Source organism: Vanessa cardui, chromosome 9 (assembly GCF_905220365.1).
Source record: "Vanessa cardui chromosome 9, ilVanCard2.1, whole genome shotgun sequence".
Lineage (NCBI taxonomy): Eukaryota > Metazoa > Arthropoda > Insecta > Lepidoptera > Nymphalidae > Vanessa > Vanessa cardui.
In genome coordinates, this window is record NC_061131.1 from 10091906 (window position 1) to 10119255 (window position 27350).

Sequence of the window (27350 nt, forward strand, 5' to 3'; positions counted from 1 at the left end):
GCTTAGATCTTTAAAAATATACAATAGATTGTGATTTGTTTTTTTAACAGATAGAGTGATTCGAGAGAAAGGTTTTCTGTATTTAATACATATTTAGACAATATGATAAAGGAACACTGATAATTTAAGAATTTTCTAATGTGATGTCCTAAATAATCACATATTTTGTAGAATATTTATTATAAGTTTTAACCCGTGCGAAGCCGAAGAATGTCGCTAGATTTTTATAAAGAGATATTGAACCGTGTTATAAAAATAGAAAACAATTTTTATAAAGACAGTGTCACATGACATGTCATAACTATATGTTATGCATATCACTTAAAAGCAAATGCTGATTTCAGTTGTATAATTTATGCAACATGTTGATGCATTTCTATATCATACGGTCCAATCCTCGTCAATATTATCAATAGCTTTTTTTCGATATAGTATATTTAACCGAGATATATTACTTTAATATTTACCTAAACGTATACCACTATAAATAAATGATAAGATTACTTAAATAAATAAATAAATTTGTGTCTTAATTATAATTTTAAGAATAAGGATTAAAACTTGAGTAGGAAAAGGATATTCTTTTGTATTTTATATCTTATATGTTTCACTGCATGCAAACATATACTACAGACAAACCGTAAAAAAATATTATGTATTATATATTATTTTTACATACAAAAATTAGAAACATGCGAAATGACGACAAATTACATGACATCCAAACAAAAATAGCGCATGTAGCGGGACTATTCGGGATGCAAAAACCACGTCGAGTTAACATTCCGCCGCGGAAAGCACACGGGACGGTCGCGCTTCTCAAGAATTCCAAATTATTTTCGTTGAATCACAAGTTTGTCGACAAAAATACAATGTCACATGCTATTACAATTATTTTTATTATGTTTCTCGTGGAACTGGAGTGCTTTAATGTTGATCGCTCGATGCAGGCGAATAATGAAATTAGCATAAAATCAAACAAAATACAATTAAAGGGCCGTGTCATTAATTATTTTATTTATTTCGACTCTTTAAAATGTCATGGTGTGGTTTTGTGGCGTTGTTTCAATTTGAAAATGTGGAAAAAACGTAAGAGAATAATTGAAAACAATAGTTTATCTCAGAAGTTGATAAGATCGAGGGCAAAAAGATTCGCAAATGAATATGGCTTAGGATATGAATTCCAAGAGACCGTTTCACAAGAAGTTACAGCGGAGCCCATGGAATCGATGCTTGTTCAAAGATTCAAGCAGAAGTGGCCTTTAAATTTATGGCGACAGGTCGGTTTCACCGATGACTTCGTGAAGTGCATCAACCCCCACTGGATGCAATACCCTCCACCCAAGCCCTCGTTATATTACGGAATCGGTGCTATATATATTGTGATGGCAGTTATGGGCTCCCTTGGCAACACGACCGTCATTTTGATGTATTGTAGGTCAGTACTTAAAACCTAAGGTTAAAGTATTTGCAACATCGTAAACATTAATCATCACTTGTTTATAAGCAAATCATTAAATTATCGAAAATATATTCATTACAATACGTAAATAATGATGATTTTTGGAAAGTATACAAAAACCTTTAGGACTAAGTAGGAAATCGTATTCCTAAGTATATTAATAGAAAATGAAATGAAATTTAATGGTCGATTAGGAGTTTGTTTGAGCAATTTAAGCTGACTGCCTACATCGTATTTTCTTGTTACAAAAATCTTATATTTGCCAAGTTTTTTCAAACAAGGTATAAAAACAATTAAGCTGACGATGAGAACTTTTAACTTTGGTGGAAGAAATTTAAGAAATTCCAAATAAATCGGCGATATAAATCTCAGGATATATTTTCGTTCTGAGAATTTTGCAGTTTTTTATATTAGCGTGTAACAAAATATTATTTAACATCTCAAAGATGAAATACTAAAATGCCAGGGATAATTTACCTGGCATTATGATATTTCTTTTGTGTAAGATCGTCTGATTGCCACCCACATACCCATTATACCAAAAAGCAATACTTAGTATTGTTGTATTCCGGCTTGAACATTGAATGAGCCAGTGTCACTACGGATACATAAAATCTTAGTCCTCAAAAGGACATTATTTACCACTTATTTTCAAGTGACCCATTTGCCAGTCCGTATATTTATTTTATAAGAATAAGGTAACTGTATTGTTAATCTTGAAACTAAAAGTCCTAATAATTTTAATGCTGAATTCGATAACAACACATTTAGATTAACGATGAATCAAAATAAATCATATATGAACAGAATATCGAAGTTTTGATCTAATTTTTTTAATATATATTATATTATATATTTTATAGGTAGTATATGTTGTTGTTTTCCACCAACACAAGCTTAAACCTAAGACAATACAAACAAAATTTTTTCTTGCGCTCACACAGAAATAATTGGCAATTACTGTCTTTGCAACAGTTTTTTTCTTATTGTAATATTGGTATCTTCACAGATATCTTGTTTCTGCGTTTGGAGTATCTTATCTTTAATTTTCATTTGTTATTTTAGAGTGCCTGAGTTATGTTTTTGTTAGCAATCAACGACACGATTTTAGTTTTTGCGTTTTAATGGTTTGAGATATTGTATACAAATGCATTATCTATACATATAATAAAATTGGAGTGTCTGTTTGTAATATTAAAATAGCCATTTTTTACTCAATGCATATGTATGTATACACGATATAAACATATGTATGTATACCAAAATAACATTTTTTACATTTTCTGTCTGTCTGTGTCTGTTTGTTTGTTCCAGCTAATCTATGGAACGGCTGGGCCGATTTTGACAGGACTTTCACTGGCACATAACTCATATAACAAGAGTAACTTAGGCTAGAATATTTTATTGTTAAATTTAAACGCGTACAAGGTCACGGGCACAACTAATTATAAAAATCAAATAGGTCAATGAACTCAAGAACTGAGTCATCATACATATTGATTCAAATTTCTTTTAATCTATGTTGAGAACTGTCAAGAATGAAAAAGGAATTGTCAAGAGCACGCATTTTGATAACAGAAAAACTACTATTATTTACTACAATGTAGACGTATTCGCTAAATCGATTTATACTAATTTCATTACGGTTGAATGAAATTGTGAGAAATACCGTGAAAAAAGAGAGTGAAAGAAAAGGGTAATACAGATTTATAGTCTGCTTGTAGTAAGACATTGAATAAATACCCGCGTCCACTATTAAAATAAAACTATTAAAAAAAAAAGTTTTCTTAGCTCAATTTAAATTTACCCGTTCAAGCGACATATAGATCTGGGTCATTAATGCAATTTAAATATCGTTTCTGTGACAAATGGATTATTTTTGATTCTGTTAATAGATTCTAGAATGAGGGCTAATATAAAAATAATTTTCGCATGTTTACCCAGAGCATATTTCTGTTCAATATAACATGTTACATCTGGGCTGTGCAGGGCGAATGTATTATGCTCCGTGATATTAAGCACATGACCTTTGTTAAGGCTTACGGTTTATTTTATGTTTGAGGTTACTCTAGTTTCCTTATACTGTCGCAAACAAAAATACCTGTTTATTGTGTACAGGATATATGATAAGTCAAATTGAAATTCTTCGTTAAAACATACATAGAGATAGATAGATAGAGGTATTTAATTGTCCCATGTACTCTGCAAAGGGTTTCATATTATATACGCATTTTCATTATTTGATAAGAAATGATTTCGGAGTGCGGGCCCTCTCTAGTTATACTCCTTCGTAATTTCCCTCGGAGTCTCCGAGCTGTGTTGAGAATAAATTTTCGAAGTGTTATTTTTATTATCCATAATCATTTTCTTGGTCGAGATTTATACAGTAACTATTCTTAATTCATATTTGTATTATTTAAAAGTTTTGTTTTATAGTCACCTATATATACATATGAGTCGAGATGGCCCAGTGGTTAAAACGCGTGCACCTTAACCGATGATTGCGGGTTCAAACCCAGGCAAGCACCGCTGATTCATGTGCTTAATTTGTCTTTATAATTCATCTCGTGCCCAGCGGTGAAGGAAAACATCGTGAGGAAACCTGCATGTGACAAATTTCATAGAAATTCTGCCATATATGTATTCCACCAACCCGCATTGGAACGGCGCGGTGGAATATGTTCTAAACCTTCTCCTCAAAGAAAGATGAGGCCTTTAGCCCAGCAGTGGGAATTTACAGGCTGTTGTTGTTGTTGTATATATACATGGAAATCCTGTTTGTATCGATAAATCGACCAATAAAATTTAACTTTATACTAGCACGGATGATACTAAATGTATACTCATAGATTAAAGCATACCTCGCGTAAATGTCTTACGAACAGCAATACTGCTTTAAATATCACTTCAATACATATGAACGCAATAAGTATATAAATAGCTAATAATTTACGAGAATGATACGTTGAGTCAGTGAAGCGTGTAATAAAATAAACATACGTGCAGGAAGTCATCTTGTCCTTGGAAAATATAGAGAAGATAGATATATTTCTGCTGAAAGTTTATAAAAGTTAACGTTTAGAAAATTTAAGTTCAATACAATACCCCGAAGACCCGTTCTGTTCCACCTATAATTGGGATAACTCCACTTTATAAAGTGTTAACAAAGAATTTTACTTTTATGTTATTTTAGTACGAAACAAAAGCCAAACCATTAATAAAATACAAAGTTGCAAAAGACAAGGTTTTTATAAAATTAAGAATATTATATTTATTTATTTTTACGCTTTTTTAGCCTGCGGGCCGGCATGGTTGACATATTCAACTCTGGTTTTTAATTAAATTTAAATGTATAGATGACATTACTTTCAGTTATTAAAAAATATATGACAATAATTTTAGTCGCTTATTCAAACCTATAGAAACATTGATAATGTTAATCAATACTTAAATGGAAGAAAAAAAATCAATTATATTGAGATATTACACATGTTATGCATTGACTGTGTTACACGATTTTAAATTAAGATATTCAAAGCCTTTGTTGTGCATAGTAAAAAAAAATCTCTTTTTCATTTACGGAATCAGACTAGAGAGATTTTCAAAAATATATTCAGTGACACTATATATAGTTATTTATAATATAGAAAATATCGCTGAAACTGAAATTACACTCGTACAGAGTATTATAGTCTACGGTAGCGAATAATCGCTAGGTAATTAATAGACGTTCATTTAAATCATTGAAAGAAAAACCCTTATGTGCAATCTATTTATATTCTAGTCATAAGATTCTACAAAATCTCTAAAAAAGATTAATTTATCATTTGCATAGAAATATTGAGAGACGTATTCCCAAAAGAATTATAGGCATTGTGATTATAAGACCGTATATTAACCTCGCTTGGATTATTTTCCATTTTTTTGATAATTTATTTTGATTGGTTTCAATAATTTCATATGTAGGTTATTCTTTCGATTTGATGTTATTATTTCAATAGAAAATATTACATTATACTTAACTTATTAGGTATATTGTTATATCCGCTGTATACGTAAAAAATATAATGAATATAAAATCTCCTGCCAAGCATGAACTTGTAAACAAAACGCCGAAGCGCTGTCAAAAGAAGTTATAATCTACAGAAGCTTAAATATGCACATACGGTTAATGCTACATCTTATAATCTTTTGAGTATTTTTGAAGTATATATCAATATTTTTTTGAATATTTATGATCACTTGAGATAATATCATCGCCTGATTAGAATAGACAAGTGGATGCTATCGGCTTACTAGATTGTTGAAGAGATGTATCTTATACATTTATATACAAAAAAAATTTGTTCACACTAAATATAGCATAACATTCGGGTTTTCATCACACAAAGTAGAGTAATATAAGCATTTTGAAACGAAATTAAATTGTGGCACATAATTTAATTATGAAATTCGTTTACGCTTATAATTTAAATAAAATAGAATAGTTCAATATCAGATCTAAGCTTTTAAGATGATTATTAATCTTGAACAGTAGTAGGTCTTCCGAGAGAAATAACTTTGTATATTCTAAAAGACTTGAAATTTCATAAATATTGTCTATTTAGATTAGATCTAAAGAGTCTTACAATAGCGTCTGCTTTATGTAAGAGCAACTATTTCTTTCATCGCCAGCAAACGCCCACGCAGGCGAAGCGGAGGACCTAGCAATAATATAATTGCGAAAATACATAATCTTGCAACGAGTAGACTGACTTTCGCACAGATCTTATGAGATATAGAGTGACGTGGCCTTAAATCAGAACATAGCCTAGCTGCTAATAGTAGTATTACAAATGCTATTGGCGATATTTTCTATTCGTTATAATTTTTTTTAATGTATTGTAATGAAATGTAAATAACCAAAGTTAAGAAGCCCATTTGAAGTGAAACAATATTATTGTTATTTCTCATTGAGCTATTTCATTATGTTACGATTATGATACGTTCCTTCCAACTTCGAATATTCCTCACAAAAATAAACCTCAGCTTAATCGAAACTGAGGGACAATTCTACTTATTTTTATGGGCTATGATGCAATCCCAATTATATTCCGATCCAACTTCGAACGAACCGCAACCGGATCGTTGAGTTAGTTGAATAGGAAAACGGCTAAACGGCAACGTTTCAATTCGATTCCGATTTGACAATTTGATTGAAGAATTGACGTAAATTATCTCAACCAAATACACGAACTGTTATACTCTTGTATTACTTATCACATCAATGGTAAATGATAATTATAATAGTAACTTTTGAACTTGACTTTATTGTAATATCATTAATTAGAGTCCATGAATCAGTTAAATAAGACATATTTAACTGATTCATGGCCTACCTTTGTAATGTAATAAATACATATCGACAATAAATAACATCCCGATAGTAAAGAATAACAACCTTGCCCTATAATAAGGTTGATAAATGCTCAAGTTGTTTTTCTTTCAAACTCGAGTCTACTCATGTTAGGGATTCTGAGTTATAGTTGCGTCTTAAAATTATGAGATAGGAAACGCTGTATGGATCACCTTCGTTAGAATATTATACGTAATAACACACCACATTCTTCATGAATTTTAATTTACAACACTATTAGCTTGATTTTAAAACGCACACACCCACACTCAAGTGTTTTAATTTTTAATTTTATATTTTTAAATATTCATATATGAATCGCGAATGAATTATGTGGTTCACAGATTAGGTATAATTTTCATTTTCTATTACTATCCATTTTAATGCATAGTAGTCCAGTTTTGAAACGTAGTAGTCATGAATAATAATAATTATTCTTAAGGTGAAACATAGACCAAAATTTGTTTAATTTAATAATTTTAACCGCAAAGGTCGAAATATAATCGTATATTGTTTCTTATATCTCCTGAACTTGAGAATGTTTTTTGCATAAAACATCGTCATATCTTAAAGAACCATATAGTAAACACCGTATCAAAACCATTGAATTTTATAGAAGCTATAACTGAGATACAGACAAACAGAAAGCTACATTGTTTTATACTAGACTATGCTATTTATACTATACTAGAAATCGAGAGGTTTACGATGGGCTAATAACTCCGAGTCAACGTACGTCCTTATTAACTTTTCAGTTTTAAATTAAAAAACATACTATTAACTTGAACTTTTTGATTGCTTTAGTTTAATTTTTGTCCCTTACTCGCGTTGGAAAGCCCTCACAAGTTACAGAATAATTCGAATAACAGATTAGGAAAATTTTAAACAACTAAAATTAGAGACCTTTCCAGATTACTTTAAAATGTAATGTCCCACAGACATATAATTCTATATATTTATTTTATTACTTATAATAATAACTAGTAAAGTAAAGTAAAGTAACAGCCTGTAAATTTTCCACTGCTGAGACGAGGCCTCCTCTTCCATCAAGGAGAGGGTTTGGAACATATTTCACCACGCTGTTCCAATGCGGGTTGGTGGAATGCACATGTGGCAGAATTTTGATGAAATTAGACACATGCAGGTTTCCTCACGATGTTTTCCTTCACCGCCGAGCACGAGATGAATTATAAACACAAATTAAGCACATATATATAGCGTTGCTTGCCTGGGTTTGAACCCGTAATCATCGGTTAAGATGCACGTGTTCTAACCACTGGGCCATATATATAATAATAACTAATCTATACTAATATTATAAATGTGAAAGTAAATCATTCTGTCTGTCAATCTGTCTGTCACTCTTTCACGACCAAACCAATACAGCATATTTCATGAAATTTTGTGTGAAGCAAACTTAGATTTTAAGAAAGGACATAGGCAAAATTTTTGCCTAACACACATATAACAACCAACCCATAAAACGTGAGCAAAGCTGCAAGCGACAACATTTTAAAATATTAATATTTATAGTTAGCTTTCAAATTTATATTTACTTGTTGGAAAAGCTTTACCCAACAAACCGATTGCAATATCTACTCAGATATTCCATCGCCAAACAGAATTAATAAGTACTTTTGTGTTCCAGTTTGAGGGTGAGAGAATTCAGTAAACAGTTACAAGGAACATAACATTTTAACTCCCAACGTAGATGGCGCATTGGAGTAGTGAGGAATGCCTAACATTTCTTGCGCAGCGCTAATGTCTATGGGTAGTGCTGACCACATATCCTCAGGTGGCCCATTTGCCTAGCCACCAACCGGTACTATAAATAAATGTATATATATATACTAACAACGTATAACGTAATAAAGACAATTTTTGTTGTTGATATACGTGGGATTATTAAAATAAACACAGAATATTAAATTCTGTGAAATATTTATATATATTTTAATTTCGATCTAAATAAATCGTTTGTACTTAAAAATAATATTAGTATATTTACTAATATTTGTACATGTAAATAAATATTATATTTCATTCATTCAAAATACGAATATTTACGATTTTAATATTTCGTCTATATTTTTTATTTTATTACAAAATAATAGAAATATATCCTAAGATGTACTAATGGTAAGTCTTTGTGCAAGCCAGACGAAGGTACCACCCACTCATCGGATATTGCTTTAAAGTGTTCAGGTTCAAAGAGTACACATAGCGAATGGTATCAGTATCATACAAGCATTGCTATATAAACACTTAGATTATAAGCAAATACTAACATTTACATTTGTTCATTCTTCCATTCAACAATTTTAGACGTTAAACTGTAATTTCGTTTTAAGCATTTGAAATTATCAAGTATCGTTAAAATTTCTTGCACCCAAATCAAGCTCTTGCATTAAACGTGTATATGGTAATATATAGGAGTATAGCCAGCTAGTAAAGCTCTTCAACAATTATCGTGACATCTCAGCCAATTTACACAAAACGTTAATTAATTTTACTTCTATACCGTCGTCATGAGTGAAAACCGTATGAAAATCCGATCGGTAGTTTTAGAGTTTGTTCCGTTCAGACAACATACAGAAGAGGTTATTTTCATAATATGTAGTGATAGTGATTAAAAATACATAAAAGATACATAATATACTTAAGGAAATCGCGATTTAATAGTATTGAAAAAAATATATATTTGAATTCGCTACCCCTGTAGCGTTACCAATAAACACACTTGCCCATATTTATTTTCAGGAAACGTGTCTGAAATCCCAACACTATATATTCAATGACTAATATATTTTCTGTTTTACAAATTCCGAACAGATGAAGTACCGAGTACGAACGTAACACTTAGAACTTTTAATTTGATTTCCAGCTATGAATCAAATTTCTATCAAACGAATAAAGCTCTATAAAAATTCATCCTTACCCTAAAAATGTACATAATTTGATTGGATATATCATATTTTCTAACAAATACAACGCTTCAAGATTGCCAAGGGCAGATCAAAAGTAACAGGGTAAGGTTCGAAGTAACACTACAAATATCACGAAGGTACACGACCCTAAATTATGTGTACCAAATTTTTATTATTGGTAAGTAGAACGTAGAACGGACATGATTAGAATTACCAAAAGTAGTTCCAGTTACACTGAGCGTTTAGTGTTTTGTAAGGTTAAGCGTTTTACAAACATTTTTATATACCAGATGCTGGGCATTTAATATCATATAAACATATATACCTAATTATACATACACATATTTAAATAATTTGTAAGAAGAAGGATGATAAAGATATATTTTAATGCTACTGTATTTTTTATTAGCTACTTGGTTTTTTATTTAACTGCTAGATGAAATATTAATACTGTAAAACATTGTGATAGTAAATGATTTATTTTGTAATTTAGGAATGTAAAATACGGTAATTGACAGTAAGTAAATATAATTATAGTAATTTCATGTCGAGCGTTCCCACTCGAGAGTACCTATTCGCTAGTCGGTGCTCGGCCAGCCATCACTAAGAGGAAAATACCTACGTCATACACAATTTAACAGTAATTTAGTACATTTTTATACTTCACGTTTAAACTTTTAATATATATTTTAAAGCTTAAGCTTGACGAATAATATTCATTACCAATAAAACATCAAAATTACCAAATACATATGTATATGTGCGAATAAAAATAATATTCAATTAAAGATAACCTATTATTTATTTATTTTTTGTTTCATAAGAGAAAATAACACAAAAAAGATTTTTTTTTTACTCATTGCGTCAAGGTTGCAAAACATACTGCTTAATTTAAATGCGTTTCCTTAATAACCCGAACCAACACATATGTAACTTTAAATTGAAGCGAAATTAAAACTTCAAATAAATAAACAAACGAACGAAATGCCTCATTATTCGCTTGACCTTATCCCATTTATTTCGTGTCAGCGCAATGTGTTTTACTCTTCCATTTATCTCTCTCATTAGTGATCCTCAGTTACACCATTCTAGCACAGATCCTCCCTAACACAGTCAAGCTAATTTTTGTCTTACCATCACTATTCATATAGCATAGAAAGAGCTTTACATATGCAGAATGGCATAATAGATTTCCTTTCAACAATTCGGTCAGAATAGCTAAGAATTTCTTATATAGTACTTATATAGTCTCGTAAGTACTCATATCTATCTATCTATATTTTATAAACTCAGATATCTAACTCAATATTCTCATTTCAGCTGAATGCATTCAAATTACATCCATCATAGGTTAATACTTCGATACATGTCTGATGGAAATTTTATAAATTTTCCCGTTAGTTTAAGCGATTACCTTTTTTACTGAAGGGAAATTATGGAAGGTCTTGGGGAGGCACAAATGAAACCTTTGATCTATCTCGACTATATAGTCCACCACTAGATATATTTTAAACTACGGCGGAAAAAACCATCCTTAAGATTACTCCTAAAAAGTTAATAACAATGGGTTATATATGTTTGCTAATTTAACAAAAGGCACTTGGCGTTTAATATTTCAAGTAAGGATAATGTACTAAAGATATTCATTTAGTAGCAACCTGAGCTACCAGAATATATCTTATATTCAACTTAATAAAGAAGATAGCTTAATTTGCAAAAATTTAAAGATTTAAGAAACATCGTTGTAATATTAGTATATATAGCAACTCTATTACCGGTACAATCAATTTCATCGAATATGGGTAGTGTATATTGTACGTAATACTAAACTAGCGTTCTCGTCTGATGAATTCATTTCTTGGAAATTATTCACTCAATACACTATACTAGGATAAATTTTCTGTACATACATCATTTTTAATATCTCTTACTACGTATTTAATTTTACTTATGAACTCAATATTAATCCGTGTATGGTATACAAATTGTATGTTTTTTCAATTATAGGGGACTACAGCACGCAGTAAGCAAAAAACATTTAAATACGGTTACGACAAAAAGTGGAAACATAAAACATAATAGTAAAAACAATGTATGTAGTATTAGTAGCCATGTAATTATATTTTTGACATCATATATAAGAGTAGTTAAAATTATACTAAAATTTGTCCAATTACATAAAACGTTCCTATTTTATTCACAAAAAGTATGTTCAAACAATGCATTTTGTTTCTGATTACAAAGCAGTCAAACTGTACTCCAGTCTTCTTTCGAGAAACCAATGTACCAACAAACAATGGTAGGTGAATTAAACAAAAGAGTTGTACATGGTACAGTGCCGTTTAACTTCAATGTGAGATCTAGAAATCTAAAATTAAAATAGTACGTAATAAGTGAAATTTAGCATAAATCAGTTTTTCACAAAAAACTTCTAGTAAACGGAATACAATTATTATGCAATTATATGTATATTATTTGACTTATATTTTTTTATATTTTTATAGCGACTTAAAAATAGCATACAATAAACTTCAATTTTTTAAAAAACGAAGGTTTTACTAAATTACAATAAAACATATTAAGTACATATGTTTGCTTCAAATTATTAAACAACTAATTCTTCGAAATCATATTCAAATATTTTGATTCTTTGATGCCGCTGGAAGTTTTCCAGGCAATGTAACATTACATAAACAAGAAGTTGGGAGTCTTTCCCGATTAATTATCATCACGATCATATAATGAAAACAGGAACTTTAATATCTAAAGGATTTTAACTACTAATAAACATTCCGACTATTATATACGTTGACACCGTGTCTATAGAACATTGATTGAACTATGTGGATGCCACAGAAGCAATTATGAGGCCTTGCTTAGCTAAGTTGCAGCTCTATGTGTTCTACCTTTAAAGCGAAAGCCTGCCACATTTGTATTAACTAAGTACCTTTTGATATATAATAAATAGATAAAAATTTAAAATAAAATTATCCGAAACTGCGAAAAGTAACAAAGTTAGTACTCTCTTTTCACTTCTAAAATAAGAAAAAAATGTTTAATTTATTCCATACAAATTTCCTCGGCTTCGCCCGCGTTTGAGGAGGAGGGGTAAGACGTAAGTGTTAGGTACTCTAATTCCTTTTTAGTACCCCTGATGGCGAGTATGCAAAATTTAATGATGATCGGTTGATTGGTTAGGACGTGAATACGAAACGAATAAGCGAATTATCTTTCACATTTATACCATTATTTAGTACATGATTGCGAGCATAAAATACGTGTAAAATATATTATGGATGTAGTGTAGGATGTTTTAACTTTCAATGTATAGCTATATAAGCTATACCTTTTATACCTATATTACAGAAACTAGGAAATTCATACTTGTCACATCAAAACTCTTAACTTAAAGCAGTTTCAACCACGAATCGCTTTGCGCTCGTCTATCCCATTTATCTACGTAATGAAATTATAAAATTACTGACTAACGTAAAGCGCACAACCTAAAGACTGGGTCAAACACGATAAATTTTTGCAGAGGAATTTGTTATGAAACAGTATTGAATCATTAACTTATATATATAAAAGTGTTGTTAAAATGGAGAGAAAAATGTTTTTTGAGATTAATTAATTATTTCAGTAGTTAATAATATGAAAAACTGCTATTTAAGTTTCTGCTAATGATTTAAAGATCCATTAAGAAACTTGAATTGAGGATAAAAGTGTTTATAAAATGGTCATTATTTAGAGTTATATGTACGAAAATCTATATTATTCTTCAGTGTAAATGACAGCTATTATAGTGTTTTTGTAATTTCACCATATTAAAGGGTGAAGTTGACGGTGCAAGTTTTTATGGGTAAATGTAGGGGGAACTCTACGGAATTTATGATTACATTATTCCGCAGCGCTAAATGGGTATAAATTTTATTTATATAACATAATTTTGTTAATAAATTAAAATTAATTTTATCGGTAGTGTTATAAAATATTTGAAAATTTCAGCATTATTGTACTATACTGTAAACTGTCTTAACATAATAAACTTTGTGTAAAATACCCTAATAGATTTTACACAAATGAAAAAAAAGATTAAGCATTATTATATAAAAGGAATGAAACTGATTGAAATTTCCCGTACACAATATAATTTATATAGAAGTTTGCAATAAGTGGAATTTTTTTATTGTTGTAAAATTACTTGTTATTGAAATAGTATAGTACACTTAACGGAGCTTAACTCATGTCGTATGCGGTCGAGACATGAATTAGCCGTATATGAGCAAAGCTTACCTAATATATCTCTATCAACAACCAACTTTAAAATGCAAACATACTCACTACTATAAGAGAATAGGATCCGGGTTAAGAATCAATCCTAATTAAAGCAAAGGCTAGTGCTGTAACTTGTTATTGTAGCAATTAGCATTCGGATTTTGAGCTCTGGAAGCCCTGGGGCATAAAAGTGCTAGTCCCTAATTATTTTCCGAATATTTTGTTTTCAGTCAAAATATTTAGCAGGTAGATAGAATAATTAAACTTTATTTTATTTTACATATAAATGTTGCTAAAGTCTTTTAAGCGTAATGATTTTTTAATAAATATCTCGTTTTCCGCGAAGGACTAGAGTCACGGAGATGTAGCCCCGGATGTCCGAGTGTCTAATTCCTCGAATTCGGCTCTGAATATTAGTGTAATGAATATAGCTTTTACTCGTTATTAAGGTTAATCATGCCTTTTTCTTCACATACAACCTAATAGTAATGAAATAATATACTTTAGATGTTTATACAGTTTAAATTTTGAGTTTTTTAACAGAAATAGAAGTGAATTGTCATTGATTCATAATTATAAAATTAAAGGATAAAAGGTTATTAAACAAAAGAAACAAGAACGATTAAAGATTATTAAACAACAGTACAACTCATTGAGTTTACTTGCTAATCCGTTTATAAGAAAATCGATTGCAACTCACTTTTACATTTTTCACATTTGGTGTGCAAATTTTTACAACTATTTTTTATTTTTAATCATGCGATGAGAATGCTATTACTAAACTACATTTGTTAAGCAAATTAAAAAAGTACTATAGTGACAGCATTGTTTATACCGTCAGATGGTCAAGCTAGATACATACATAAACTGTTAGGATATCAATTATGAATTGGTGAAACAAATGTGTTGTTGTTATTGTAACTTTAAAAGGAAGTTATATAAAGTTAAGTTAAATAATGTTTAATATAAATACACATATGTTAAACCAAAACTGTTTGTAGATATATAAAATATACCACTGCTTTTAGCAAATGAGAAAATGCCAATCTTAATTTGTGCATCTCTACTCCATCTGCGACTAAAATATTGATTTGACGTCCTTCCATATATCTATATATCTACTTTTAATCCGTCTGTTCATTTTATCAGGACTCATCTTTAGGTAATACATATAGTAAATCGTATTTATATCATATTACGTTTTATGTTATTAACGTCGAATTCAGGTTTCAAACCATTTCTTGTAAAGGGTACAAAAAATATGGTATGAGCAAGAAACGTACAAGAACAACTTAAGCTGCTTATTTTAATCAAACCCTTTTATTTCGCTAACTATATACTAATTTAAAAGGAAAGTCATATAGAATATACATATTAAAACATTATATTAACATTAGATTAATTATGTAGTTAATGTTAATATAGTTATGTTATGTAACTTGCAGAGCTGAAATGGCCCAGTGGTTAGAACGCGTGCATCTTAACCGATGATTGCGGCTTCCAACCCAGACAATCACCACTATATATATATATATATATGTGTGTGCTTAATTTGTGTATATAATTCATTTCGTGCTCGGCGGTGAAGGAAAATATTAGTGTTGCCCAAATGCAAGACGAGACTTAGCCAGTCTTGGTCTTGGTCTTGCGCCAATACACCTGGTCTTGGTCTTGGTCTTGCGCTCCCAGTCTTGGTCTTGGTCTTGGTCTTGCAGCAAGAGTCTTGCAAGTCTTGCAATTACCTATTAGTCTATTATTATTTATTAAAGTTTATTTTAAATCTTAGAAAAACGTATTAGAATTGGAACATTGTGAGCTTGAATTAACATAGCCATAGTAAAGATCAAGCAGATTAATAAATTACTGAAGATTTGATAAGAAATTTGAAAAATCAACTGACCTATATGTCGTTTTTCATGGAAGTAACTGTTTCTTAATAATAATATCCAATAATTAAGAAACAGTTACTTCCACATTCCAATTTGTTTTTTTACATGTCTTAGCAAATAAGCTTACATTTGCTAAAACATGTAAAAAACAAATTAATTACAATAACTTGACTGTATTTTAAAGAACAATATCTGTCTAGAAAGGTTGAACCCTCAACTTAGATGAAATTTTATAAAATAATTTTACGATTTATCATTTATTTCAATAAAAAATAAAATACAACACAAATCAAACATAACAGTACACAACAGATTTCAAAAGAAGCCGCCGGCGCGTGTATCATAACCATGTACTTCCGAAAAACGGCAAATTTCTTTGAGAAGTAAGTACAACACCTTTGATGCCGCATTATCAAAGTGTCGATGATTAAAACATAACTATGCGTGCACTCAGTTTGATTTTAATGGTTTTTTTTATTCGCTGTGTAGGTATGTTTATGGTATTAGTCGTAATGTGCATAGGTCCAGTTTTTCGTATTCTTTGATACAATTTTTTGCGTCTCATAGAATTCCTAAGCGTACCTATACACCGAACTGTTACACCTAACTACTCCGAGAAATAGCGCTAAGTCCTAGCTGCAAGACGCAAGAGTCTTGCAGGTAAATTTTTGTGATTATTGTTGTAATTAGCTGCATTTTTGTATAATTCCAAGTCATCATGATTTTTAGAGCAGATAGTTATAATTATTATAATGTTTCGTTGCTTCTTACCCAGATAAAGTTCTATGTAGTTTCACAAAATTCAATGTATATTGCTGCTCGGTTTTGCCATTACTCACCAAAAGAAATTCGATTGGTTACTTCATCTACTATGTCTATCAATAAAAGTGCAGAGGATAACACTTTGAGAGAAAAATACTATAGTTTTAAAGAAGCATCCAAGTTGAATTTATGGTTTTACATTGTAGACAGTAACGAATAATTGTACGTACCTATCTGCCTCCTTTTATAAAATCTTTAAAAATATCTTAATTAGTTCTGCGATATTTTGCCTGGAACTTGGCGGCGATGTTAACACGGGTACATGAATAAAACCAAGTTATTTAAGTATCGTTAAAACGTTACTATTTTACTTGTACTTTCAACCTGGAAGCGATAACACGAAGATTATAATATAACGAAGAAGCAAAAACAAAAATATTCTCCTTCATGTGAAAAACAAATTAGAAACATGATTTTTATAGCCTTTTCTTTCAAATCAAATCAAAATAAACTTTATTCTAGTAGGTTTTTACAAGCACTTTTGAATCGTCATTTTACAATTAAGTGAAGCTGCCACTGGTTCGTAAAGTAGATTCTACTGAGAAGAACCGGCAAGAAACTCAGTAGTTACTCTTTTTTAACATTTAAAAAATACAAAGTCATGTTAGTTAATTAAAATTATTTAAATTAATAAACCCTGCTTGGAAGTCAACAGGTATTAACTCCAAGCATTTTTATCATCTATAAAATCTTATACCGAATAGTATGCTGAATTTACGAAACGGCAAAGTTAAAAATGTCTGCGGAATTTTATTATAGAAACTTTCACACGCACATAGGAACTTATTTGACTAGTGAGCATTCCTCAGAATTGTGACGGCACCTAAGTTTTACCGGTCCAAAGAATCGAACAACAGGATAATTCACTTGGAGTTAAGGAAAAAAACGAAAGTAAAACTCAACCAATCGTGGAATCGGTTGAAATCACGGCCGTTATAGAAACTGATACCTTAGTTTCCGATACCGTTTTAGATCCTCTCGGGGAAAATACAAATTATTGTTCTGATTTCGGAGAAAAGATTTATGACAGATTGTCAAATTTTTTTAAACTTTTACTAAAGTATGAGATACAAAAGGAGAGTCGAGACAATATTCTGAAGGAGTATTTTGTTCCTGAAAACGTTACCCTTCTAAATTTACCTACTTTAATCGCGGATTTTTAGCAGCCATTGCAATACACGGTGGATATGATAGGTAGATATAAAAAATGGGATAACCATTAGCAGAGGTAGCCACAAAAATAAACAATTTGACAACGATAAAAAGTAGATGACAATTAGCGCATTACAATGCATTTTGAAAATACTGAAACTACAAAAAGTTTTATCATTACTAGCCAGAAAAAATCATATTTGCGGCTCGTACAAATTGCAGAAAAAAATTATTCATTATTTCATTAGAAATAGTCTGTCAGACAAATTTGACAAAGGTCAACAGATTATAAAAGTTACGCCTATGCCGAGACCATGTCAATCGACACAAACAACCTGAACCAACAACCAGGGAAATTTTCCAAGAAAAGGATCGGAGGGAATAGGGTGAAGCGGAGGAGTGAAAATAGTCTCATTGTGAGCGGTGGCGCCATCACACCCAAAATTCAACCAGAACGAAGTTCGGGGAACATCACGACAGTAACACCCATAACTCAGGTACTTACATGGAGGAAAATTACAATATAATTTCAATTTTTGGGAAAAAATACTATGAAACCTATAGAGTAATAATACTATTGTATATACTTGTGCTTTGTACTACTATACTAATATATAGTACATACTTTTTACTAATAACTCAAAAAAGACATACAATTCCCTCATTTGAACGCATTATCTCGATATATTTGGAAATGGTGCCAAAACTGAATACTCATGATTTTGCTTGTAACATAAATACCAAAGTAGCAGGTTTCGAATCGAGAATAATAATCCTTTATACGGAATGGGAATGTTCTAATTAGGTATTTAAAACAATTATTAAATGTTAATACGTTTGAACATCCAGATATTTATGTATTTATTTACTTGTCGTACTAACTCAAAATGTGACATTTGGCGTCTCGTTTACCCAGATCCCAATACTTTACGTGTCGACGCTTTCACAGTATACAAGATAAATAAATGTTTGTACGTGTATTCACCGTTTTCTGCCATATTGAAATGCTTACATAAAATTATTTATGACCAAGCTACAGGTACATTCGTGTTTCCACAATGACCTTCACAGCACTTGCTTTATTTATTAAAAAGTATTTCAATTTCAGTATTTACTTGGTGGTAGGGCCTTGTGCAAGCCCGTCTGGGTAGGTACCACCCACACGTCAGTTATTCTACCGCCAAATAACAGTACTCAGTATTGTTGTGTTCCCGTTTGAAGGGTGAGTGAGCCAGTGTAACTACAGGCACAAGGGACATAACATCTTAGTTCCTAAGGTTGGTGGCACATTGACATGTAAGGAATAGTTAATATTTCTTCCAGCTTCATTGTCTATGGATGATGGTGATCACTTACCATCAGGTGGGCAATATGCTCGTCCGCATAATATATTTAAACCAAATGACAAAGTGTTTCGGAAATCATACTCATCGACTACAACGGCGTCTTGTCTTATCGCTTTCAAATACTAAAAACAATATAACACAAGTTATAAATTGTGGTAGCAGTACTGTAGAGAGAATACGTTAAATTCTTATTATAGTACAGTTATTCATGTAATATCCTTTTAAACAAGTCAATTTGTATACGACTAAACGTGTTCAGACGATTTCTCTTATACATTTAATTAAATAACATCAAAGTATTTCAAATGGTAAAAACAGCTCCGGGCTGTGAACGACCTCTGTTGTTTATAGGGGTTTTTTTAAATAAAACTCGTCATATTCATTCTGCTACAAAATTGTTGGAATATATTAATTATACCGAAAAACAGAGAGATCGTAGTACCACATAACTATTGTTAACACTTAAAAAACCTCATAAAGCTGTATTTTGTTAAATCTATTAGGAAATGGATTCAATTAACAGAAAGTAGTGTAATACCAGTGTCCTCAGTCCACGAGACATGCGCAAACTTCTATGTCTAATTCAGTTGGTGTTTACATCGACAATGTACGGCAACAACACATTGGGATGAGCATATAAAATCAATATAATTAATAACGATGACCTAGCCCAGTCAATATGCCTTCACCATGAAGTAAATCAAAGTTATACAGATTGTTAGTGGATAGTATTCCAATTAGTACGGTTACCTATCCAATTAAGGCATGTAAATAAACAAGATATTTGGGTTGTATTTAATAATCGAATATCTTGAGTTACTGTACAAAGATTGTTTTTTCTAAACATCTACATGGTAAATAATATCTTCGAATAAAGCGACGAAATATAATATGTGATCAAAAGAACTACAAACAGATTTTCGATCAGAGATTCGATCTTTATTATAACAGTCGCCTCATTGGAAGATATTATAAACCAACACTAGTCGAATTGGTTACAGATACTTCAACTATTAGTTAACTGTTAGTTACTTTAATTATCTCTAAGCAAAATGACAAAATCACAGCGAGTAGCTATGGAACGTGGACCAGAAGACCACTTTTTTAACTTTTGCTTTTATTTGTGCCAAGCGGGTACAGATAATTTCGCCAATGTCACGTGCGAAGAAGACCATAGAATATCGTTCAGGTTTTCGACATTAGATTGACTTTGTTGTGACTGTAAGACTAGAGTTTTTAAAAAATCTAAACGTGAAAGTCGTTGCCTAGTGTCCAGTCGGAAAATTAAGCTAACTACATGATAAATAATATCTTTAAATGAAGAGCCTCATAAACTAATTATACAGTCGAATTACCAATAACCCTGTATAAGTTCACTTTGGAGTTCTTTAGATCACATATTTTTGGTTTGTATGTTTGTTGTACTTTAAGAACAAATTCATACAGAAGGTAGTGTATTTACAGAATCGTTTTTAACTTATCATTCGCTACTGCTGTAAAACGAACCGATGTTTGCATGTAGTTAAGTCCGCAATGTCAATAAAGTTTTAATGCTAGATCAACTTATTAAGTTTTAAATATATGTTCCTCAAGTTTTAAATTTTTGTCGAATTGGTAATAGAACTTTAAAGAAAACTATGGTTCAAGTAATAGTAATTCACAGAATTCCAGTTTATACTTTCGATGTCTGAACGGGGTAAGCGATACATATTTTTTTAATTCTCCAAACACGACCACCCAATGCTGTAAGCTAATAATTTGTATAGAGCAACCTTATTAAATGGCATATATAATATTAATATACTCTCGGCATATAGCTGCTGTTAAATAGTGCTATATATAAATAAATAAAAATATAATATGACAGAATGGTGATTTAAATGATATCTTCTCTATCTTTATCAATAAAATTGATGCCATAATTAGGGATTATTTAGGAAAAAGTCACTTGCGTGAAGAACTTTTCTGTCTCCGTTCTCTTAATGATACAATAAAAGGGCTCTTACACCATTGACGTTTCTGCTTTTCATCCTGCATTCCACGAAGCACAATGCTTCATGGAATTAATCGTAATGGTAACAAGAGACCCTCTGGACTAACATCGATTACTTGGCAAAAATTGATAAACAGGTGCCTTCTCAAATCAGGAAAACAATGTTAAGAGCAAACGCCGTTACGGAAAAAGTGAATACTTTGTCCTTGACTTAATATTACAATAATCTAATAAGAGTATAACACAGGTTCATTTTTTAAAGGATAAATGTGGTCCAGCAGCTCCTTTTAATTTTAATTGTATATAATTAGAGCATTCATGTAAATAACACCAATGGTAAATACTATATTCTGTACAGTATAATACAAAACGTTACAAATCCGTCAAGTATTGCTTTATTTTATTCATAACGTATCAGACAATTCAAACTCTTTGGGGCAACTTCGCCTCGGATCAATGACATTGGTATGTGTTTCATATGTATTTTTCTCGAAAAAAGTTTGAACCTTATCTATTTAATACTTTGTTTTACTCAGTAATTTTAAGCATTTACCAGGAACCCAAAACTTCGACTCGCGTCTACAAATCCGAGGAAAAAATTAGGCAAAACAGGAATAAATAGCAGGACATTTTTGGGCCATGACCTATTTCGTATATCTAGTTACAAGGTTGAGCTTATTTATTACTATTGCGAATTTTTGGACTGGTCCATCTAGTTACGCACCCAATTACTAAAACACTGGTTTCAAAAATTTTCTTTCAAAAATATATGTCATTTATACGAAAAAGGCGTACACTGATTTTAATCTGTAGATTGAAGTTAGTCAAGACATAAAGAAGATTGTTTTGACGGAACTCATTCATCTGAATCTTAACAAAAGTTTTTCTCAATTATTGGGACTGCTATAAAGTAATATAAGGAACTCATCTATATTTTTATAGATTAATCAAACACAATACATATTAACTAAATCCGTCATTTTATATAACTACAATAATTTGAATTTTATTATTATATTATAATATATCGAGCCTTCTATTTTGAATGATATAGAACTGAAATATGAAATCACAACTTAACATGAAATCATATTCTGCTCGTTGGTTGAGATTATTATATCACTTTTGTATCGCATTGATACGGAGAACAAAAAATGGTTCCGTATCGATTTATTCCATATGAGACAGATTTGAAGGTCCGTATACATTTGCGAACAGAACTGTTGAAACTGTACTTTTGATTGTAATGGAAAATCTGACAAAAGATCGTGAATTCTTGTCGTTTATTTTTCATTTCAGATGAGAATTTCCAAGTTAAATTGTATATTGTTTTGAGTCTGCTATTGTTTTTTATTTATTAATTCAACAATTTTATATTTTTCTAAAGTCAAACCTGCAGTTTAACTATAATACTGAATACTATTCTAAATGAGTAAGAATTTTATTTATGTTTATTTGATGATTGTATTACAGTGACGTAGTATATCTAAGTACTAAATTTCACAGCTTTTTGTGTTTGTTATAAGGTGGTGCGTTATAATGACTCATGATATAAAGATAACCAAAGGTATAATAATAACTAAATGTATAATAATAACAAACATTTTTGTACAAATATAAATTCATTGCACCGGAAGACCCATTAACAAAACAGAAATACTCACTTCGTCTTTTCGAAGCGCGTCACGGGATCGCTTAAGACGACTATGTCGTATTGTTAAAAATCTTAGTAGTGTAGTACACCATCAATTTAAGAATTTGTCTGAATAGGTACTGCCTACTCATAATATTTTCCACCGCCAAGCAGCAATACTCTACTTCTCTACTATTTTGTTGCGATTTGAAATGGGACTGAACCAGTGTTATGATAGCCACAAGGGTCATAACATCTTATTTCTCAAGGTTTGTATATATTAACGATTAAATTAATGCTAAAAGACGAACAGAGATGGCCCAGTGGTTAGAACTCGTGCATCTTAACCGATGATTGCGGGTTCGAACCCAGGCAAGCACCGTTGATTCATGTGCTTAATTTGTCTTTATAATTCATCTCGTGCTCAGCGGTGAAGGAAAACATCGTGAGGAAACCTGCATGTGACAAATTTCATAGAAATTCTGCCACATGTGTATTCCACCAACCCGCATTGGAACAGCGTGGTGGAATATGTTCCAAACCTCAGCTTTTAGCCCAGCAGTGGGAATTTACAGGCTGTTTATGTTGTTGTTGTAATGCTAAAAACTTTATACGACTCCAATGTCTATGGACAATGGTGATAACTTACAATAAGGTGGCCCATTTATCCGTCCTACCTACCTTTTATATATATATAAGGACGCTAATATACAACTTATTATGCATAAAGAAGCATACCAAGTAAATACTTATACACAAATATAATATACTCATGTGTACACTCTAAAATTGGTGATGGTTTAAATCACTATGTTCTCTATATAATAAGCATCTATGTAGCCTTCCTTAAACAATTATGTTTGAATCAATAAAAATTTTATTCCATAAGTATATACTGCAAAACCTTTATATAATAATACATTAACAATAATCACAAAAAATTGGCTCATATTAAAAACTTAAAAATGACAAAAATGTAAATATAGAGCTGCGAGGTCGGTCAATGGAATTTATATCATTAAGCACTTGACATTCACACAATGGATTTCACATAATGCTTCGCAGATCAAAAGGAAGTGTACAATGTTTTAAACGAGGATACCAAATACATTATATGTATCTAGATGTAAAATGTCTAAATTTAACATGACTCTGAAACTTTTTTGAAGTATATTTTAGCATTAATTAAATTTTAGCATTATAATTAATTAAATATTGATTAATGGATTAATGGAAATAATTATTTCTACGACTATCACCAATATATTTCAAATAGGCTACCAGTTTACAAATCTGCTAGAATGTGGTTTAGTTCAATGATGAATCCATGAAGCAAGGAATGCGTGGGTTGCAGAGTTCAACCCCCGCCTCGGTCGCGAGTCCTGTCGCACACGGGTCGATGTCGACGACAGTTTACGTTGCTGCAAATCTTGGGTCACCGGTGGAGATTCTTGACTGAAGAATTGAAGAACTTTTTTTTCTTTTTAAACAATACTCTTAAAATGAAGTATGATCATATTGTTCCTACAAACACAGGGGACACAAATTATTTGCTGCCAAAGTTGCTGGCGCATTGGCGATGTAAAAAATGATGATATTTCTGATATCACCAATTCTACCATCTACCGCTTATTTAAAAAGGGGTTTGGGTTAGAAGGTTACACTAACTAAGTAGTAATATTTAATGGGTGCAATAACTCTGAAAAATATTAACTCGTATAATGAGATACTTAGAAATACACAGAGGCACTCTAAACATTCTGTACACAATTAGGTATTACTTTTTTGTCGTTATTCCAATTTTCATACGGAATGAAACAGTACCAATATTATTTAAAATAACTTTTTTATAAATTATACAATTTTATTATTAAATAATTAATTTTTCTCAGGATTCGCGTTAAAGATGACAAGTATTTATTTAAAACAAATGGCCTTTGTGGCCCATGTCTCCGAGATGGCCCATGAACCTGAGATTATTAACATAAGTTAGTAATCACAGAAGTCAAAATCGAATATGCCACATTTACATCGATAAATGGTTATCGTTAAGCAATTGAGATGGAATAATAGCTTTACTTAACCGTAGACTATGAAGAGAATTAGTTACAAGTTATATAATGTTGAGAAAACCACCTATCTAAGCTCTTTACGATTGAATAATGGAAAAACTACTGTTTTTATTCTAGATAATTGTATAGAAATGCTGATTGACTGGATAACGTGAATCGTAATGGATTAAGTTAAGATTGAAGTTTAACCCCACTCAAATTACTCGCACTGAATTTGTTTTCATAATAATTCATCTCCTGCTTAGCGCTGAAGGGAAAATTTGCGGAAACCCATGTGTGCAAATCTTCTACATACATATGCGCTAGCCCATAATGAAGCAGCATGGTAGAATAATCTCTAAAATTTCTTATAGGCAGCTTTTGTCCCGCAACACATTTACAAGTTACGTTTACCAATTTTTTTCTTGAATGTTAAATATATATTTTACCATGAAACCGTAAAGTTTAGTATACATCATAATTTTGTGAGCGACATCGTGCATAAATGATAGCCAAACATAATTAATATGCTAACAGTATGTCGAAAAGTTAAATTGAGGAACTTGTTATTTTACATCCTTTATTGTGAGAGGCGGAATCTAAAACTAAGTAAAATCTAGTTCTAATCCATTCATTATATTCGACAACCAGCTTATCACGCTTTAAGCTATATGCTATTCGGAAGTCTCATCTGCCGAAGAATGCTCATAAGAAATAATCTTCGACAATTTTAAGTAAACCTTTGAAATGTAAATGATGACGGCTGTTCTAATGCGAGATCAAATACTCATTGTTTTTTTGGTCACAGGTGCCGGACACTGCGCACTCCGGGGAATATCTTAGTGGCTAATCTTGCTCTAAGCGACTTTATGATGTTGGCCAAAACACCAATTTTCATTTTTAACTCATTTTACCTCGGCCCAGCTTTAGGCAAGTCTGGTAGGTATATAAATATAATATAATTTAATAATATTTTATCTTATATGTGTAATTTAATATATGTTTATTAAACCCTTTTAGCTTGCGTGATTTATGGTTTTATCGGTGGATTGAGCGGTACAACATCAATCGCTACTCTTACTGCCATTGCTTTGGACCGATACTGGGCGGTGGTGTATCCACTAGAGCCTCTGCGAGCGCTCACAGCTATCCGGGCTCGCTTGCTAGCCGTCGGCGCCTGGTTCTACGCTGGATTCTTTGCTACGATACCAGCTTTAGACATCGGATATGGTCACTATGTTCCCGAAGGCTTTCTAACGAGCTGCAGCTTTGACTACCTGACTGACGAAATCCCACCTCGCTATTTTATATTCGCATTCTTCTGCGCCGGGTGGCTGGTGCCACTTTGCATAATTTCATTCTGCTATACGCGCATTCTGAGTATTGTTGTTGGCAAAAGAAACATGAATTCAAAAAATCAAGAGCAGCGTCTTTCATCTAGACACGTCAAAGAACAAACGAAACGCAAAGCGGAACTTAAATTAGCGGTCCTTGTTATTGTAGTCATTGCTTTATTCTTTGTGTCCTGGACTCCGTATGCTATCGTTTCATTACTGGGAATATTCGGTAAAAGGGACGTCATAACTCCAATAACTTCCATGATTCCTGCTCTATTTTGTAAGACTGCTGCTTGTATTAATCCTTTCATTTATATAATAACACATCCAAAATTTAAAAAAGAACTCCAGAAACTACTTTTCCGAGATAAATCTCGGCGTATGACGGGAACTTTTAAAACTGCCGCTTACACAGAAACGAGCAAATTTCACAGACAGAGTAAAAATCTAAGCGAGACTGATGTGGAAATTATAGAAATGAAAGATATTCCTTACAATGTTCCCAATTCGAGAGATATTCCAAATGTTGAGACCATATCGTCTAGAATATCAGAAAGAGAAGGTTCACAGAAGTCGAAAAGAAGCGTAAGCATGAAAAGTTTCGAAGAGAGTGTCGTTACACCGCCGACGTGGTATTCGAAACCAGAATTTACTAAAAAAAAAAGTTTTCATCGACGATTGACAAACACCTCTTTTGATCTATAAAAAAAGTCTGTTTAAAAAAATATTTGAAACGACATTAGTACTAATACATAAATGCTAATTTATTAAAAAAAAAGTTTGTAGTGAAATGAATATAGTGTTCTAATTACATAATCACTATTTTAATAAAAATATTATTAGACATTGATCAGAATAATATTATTCTAGTATACGTCACAAACGTCATGAGGCATAAAATAAAATTATGAGAATATTTTTTATTATTTTATTCCATACCTGAAGACACAAGTAATAAATATTATGTAAAACTTGTTTATATCAATCATTATTTTATCTTTAACATGTACTATTGTATTGTTTTCTCTATTTCAACCTCAAGAGTTATTTAGAGATATTTTGAATGAG

General features: G+C 31.3%; 1 protein-coding gene across 1 annotated transcript; it reads left to right on the forward strand.

Moving 5' to 3' along the window:
* The first annotated feature begins 797 nt into the window (after window positions 1-797).
* On the forward strand, window positions 798-27161 carry LOC124532390 (opsin, ultraviolet-sensitive-like). The gene is made up of 3 exons (XM_047107288.1): window positions 798-1438; window positions 25754-25884; window positions 25966-27161. Exons 1-3 carry the CDS (start codon window positions 873-875, stop codon window positions 26985-26987), a joined length of 1719 nt encoding a protein of 572 aa, XP_046963244.1. The 5' UTR covers window positions 798-872; the 3' UTR covers window positions 26988-27161.
* The last annotated feature ends 189 nt before the right edge of the window (window positions 27162-27350 follow it).